Consider the following 1,658-nt stretch of genomic DNA (forward strand, 5'->3'; position numbering starts at 1 on the left):
CCGCTGCCCTAGATTCCTTTAATATTGTTATCTTCCGATTTGATTATTTGCTTTAGTTTAATATACAAACCAATCCAATTCTTGTTACCAATAGTCTAGATTAGTCTTTTAATAGTAGAAAGAACATTGTTTCCCTGTGGATACGATCCCTGCTTCCCTTACTATATTTTTAGTTGGTGAACGTTAGGTTTATCTTTGATAGGAGTGCGATTTAGCCTGTCACACTCCCCTCCTGTTAAGCTATAAGGTGAAAATGATGAGAGGTGGTAGACCTTTTAAAATTTTCAATTACATGGTTGATCATGATCATTTTCTGCAAGTTGTGCAAAAAGGGTGGTCAGATTCTCACATAGGTTCAGCAATGATGAAAGTCTGGCAGAAATTAAAGGTTGTAAAGAAAGAATTGAAAACTCTTCATAGCAAGGAGTTTGCTCATTTAGATGATAAAATTGAGTGTTGCAGAAGAGATTTGGATGAGATTCAATCTACTCTTGTCTCTTCTCCAACTGATAGTGATGTACAGGAAGCTGAGAGAGGATGTTTATCCAAATTGAAATTGTTTCTGAAAGTGCAAAAGAGTGCCTTCAAACAGAAATCAAGAGTTAAGTGGCTACAACTAGGTGACTCTAACTCAAAAAATTTCTTCAGTGCTATGAAGGAAAGGTACTCTATAAACAACATTGATGTCTTATATGATGATCAAGGCACAAAACTTTTAGCTTAAACTGAAATTCAGGGGGAAATTAAAGCTTTCTATGAGAAGCTAATTGGCACTGTTGCTAATTCCTTGAATGGTATTGATGTACCTATTGGCAGGCATGGTAAGCAACTGAGTTCTTATGATGCTGAGTCACTTATTGTTCCAGTAACTGATCAGGAGATTAATGCTGCACTTAAGGGCATCAATGTGAATAAATCCCCTGGCTTAGATGGTTTTAATAGTTTGTTCTTCAATAAATCTTGGAGCATTGTGAAAACTGATGTGTACACTTCAGTTAAGGAATTCTTTAATACTGGAGTTTTGTTGAGACAAGTGAATAACGTTGTTATCACTTCGATTCCTAAAGTCCAAGATGCCTCCAATGTTAGGGGCTTTAGGCCTATAACAAGATTTTAAGTGGTGTATAAGATTATTTCTAAAATCTTGACATCAAGGATGTAGGGTGTGATTGGGAAGATTGTTCACTATGCTCAAGCTGGGTTTATTCCAGGAAGGAACATTGCAGATAATATTCTTCTGGCCTCTGAATTGATTAAATGTTATTCCAGAAAGAACATATCTCCAAGATGTATGATTAAGGTGGATTTGAAGAAATTTTATGATTATGTGGAATGGCCATTTCTACAGAATATTGTAGACACCTAATTCGTGTCTCCCCTAATGGGATAATGACAAAACCATTACCCTTGTTAAGTGGTTGGTACAACTCCATGCGGAAGTCCCAATCGCTATAATGTATTCCAAAATCCAAAGTCCAATTCCCGAGCCCGTTCCCATCCCGGAACTCGGTACAAAATTCAATTTCCAAAAATCAAATTCAAAATCCAAACACAATATCACCCAATGGACCTCTCCATTGGTTTTACAAGGCCATTTCCAGTCTAAATTCCATTAAACAATAAAAAATCGGGCGCCGACCCATAAAATTGAGCATTCC

General features: G+C 36.7%; 1 protein-coding gene across 1 annotated transcript; it reads left to right on the forward strand.

Moving 5' to 3' along the window:
• Nucleotides 1-253: 253 nt before the first annotated feature.
• Nucleotides 254-1,366, forward strand: LOC110800016 (uncharacterized). Its single transcript, XM_056829693.1, has 3 exons — nucleotides 254-663; nucleotides 817-1,084; nucleotides 1,163-1,366. The coding sequence occupies exons 1-3, from the start codon at nucleotides 254-256 to the stop codon at nucleotides 1,364-1,366; spliced, it is 882 nt and encodes a 293-aa protein (XP_056685671.1).
• Nucleotides 1,367-1,658: the final 292 nt, after the last annotated feature.

The sequence above is a fragment of the Spinacia oleracea genome, chromosome 5 (genome assembly GCF_020520425.1).
Source record: "Spinacia oleracea cultivar Varoflay chromosome 5, BTI_SOV_V1, whole genome shotgun sequence".
NCBI classification, from domain to species: domain Eukaryota; kingdom Viridiplantae; phylum Streptophyta; class Magnoliopsida; order Caryophyllales; family Amaranthaceae; genus Spinacia; species Spinacia oleracea.

Excerpts from the sequence above, each read along its gene's own strand:
- LOC110800016 (XM_056829693.1), top strand. The coding sequence starts at position 254 with ATGATGAGAGGTGGTAGACCTTTTAAAATTTTCAATTACATGGTTGAT. Across the intron at positions 664-816 it reads TTCAGTGCTATGAAGGAAAG|GCATGGTAAGCAACTGAGTT; the intron begins GTACTCTATAAA and ends ACCTATTGGCAG. Across the intron at positions 1,085-1,162 it reads AAGTCCAAGATGCCTCCAAT|GGTGTGATTGGGAAGATTGT; the intron begins GTTAGGGGCTTT and ends TCAAGGATGTAG.